General features: G+C 53.0%; 1 protein-coding gene across 1 annotated transcript; it reads right to left on the bottom strand.

Annotated features, from left to right (window-relative positions):
* Nucleotides 1-481: 481 nt before the first annotated feature.
* Nucleotides 482-1,348, bottom strand: LOC130933844 (uncharacterized). Its single transcript, XM_057863452.1, has one exon. The coding sequence runs from the start codon at nucleotides 1,346-1,348 to the stop codon at nucleotides 482-484; it is 867 nt and encodes a 288-aa protein (XP_057719435.1).

Below are 1,348 nucleotides of genomic sequence, written 5' to 3'. Positions count from 1 at the left end.
GACTATCCCATCAGGCTTAATGAAATTGTCCCCAAGACCGACCACACCGTGCTGGTGGGTCTTTAGGTCGGTATCTCGGAGACCTAGGGCATCGAATACGTTACGGAATATGATGTTCGAATCTGCACCGGTATCCACCAGGATTCGCTTAACCAGCCCGGTTCTTACCCTGGCCGTCATGACCATAGGGGGTTTTCCTACAGGTCCAAACGAGATTAATGGTACTTTCCTGGGGGAGGGCGTGGCATTGCATGAGGATGCTGCCAAGACTTTGGCATCCTTTCTACATGCCGACCTTAACCTAGGGGCGGTGTCCCTACCAACTACAACATTCACGACCGTAAGTCCTCTTTCGCTATCCTCTTCGGGTTCCCGTCTGTCTCACGGCCCGATCCTGGCCGTCACCAGGTCGGTCCCTGTCGCGCCTTCTCGGTTCCCTTATCAGATGGGATAGTTCCGCCAGCTTGCCATCTCGGATTGCCTATTCCAGGGCGTCTTTAAGATCAAAATAGTCTTGTGTCTTGTGACCAAAGCTCTTATGGTAATCACAATAGAGGTTTTTGTTCCCTCCGGTCCTGTCCTTTAGAGGTTGGGGCTTCGACAGAATGCCCTTATCGGCTATCTGCTGATAGACCTCGACAATCGGTGCTACCAGGGGGGTGTAATTGGTAAACCTACCGACCCGGGGGAATGGCCTGGAGGTCTTTACCGGAACTCCATCCTTGGAGTGCTCCTTCGGCCTTTCCCCGCTACTGTGCTGACAAGGTTGGTTGTACGCGGGCTGCCGCTTGTTGGCTGCCACAACCCTACTGACTTCTTCATCATTGATATACTCCCTGGCCACGTTTTGGATTTCCTGCATCGTCCATACGGGCTTGGTGGTAAGGTGCTTCCTGAAATCCTCATTCAGCAACCCATTCGTCAAACATAGACTGGCCACTGAGTCAGTTAGGCCGTCGATCTCCAAGTACTCGTCGTTGAACCTGTCTAGGTATTTCCTGGTCGGCTCTCTGGTTCGTTGTGTCACCCCGAGGAGGTTGATCGGGTGTTTTGCCTTTGCAATGCGGGTAGTAAACTGGGCCAGGAAGCCGTGGGTGATGTCTGAAAATGTGACCACATAACATTGTGGGAGGCTGTTGAACCATCGAATGGCAGGCCCTGCCAAGGTGACTGGGAAGGCGCGACACCTCACCTCGTCACCTACCCCTTCTAGAATCATCCTGGCCTTGAAGGTCGTTAGATGCTCTTGCGGGTCTTGGGTCCCATCATACCTCATATCTGTTGGCTTATCAAAGTGCTTCGGTAGCCAGACCTCGAGGATAGAATGATGGAAAGGGGTTGCCCCCAT

Source organism: Arachis stenosperma, chromosome 6 (genome assembly GCF_014773155.1).
Source record: "Arachis stenosperma cultivar V10309 chromosome 6, arast.V10309.gnm1.PFL2, whole genome shotgun sequence".
Taxonomy (NCBI): domain Eukaryota; kingdom Viridiplantae; phylum Streptophyta; class Magnoliopsida; order Fabales; family Fabaceae; genus Arachis; species Arachis stenosperma.
The sequence above is the reverse complement of the archived record's forward strand: the minus strand, read 5'-3'. Positions and strand labels throughout refer to the sequence as shown.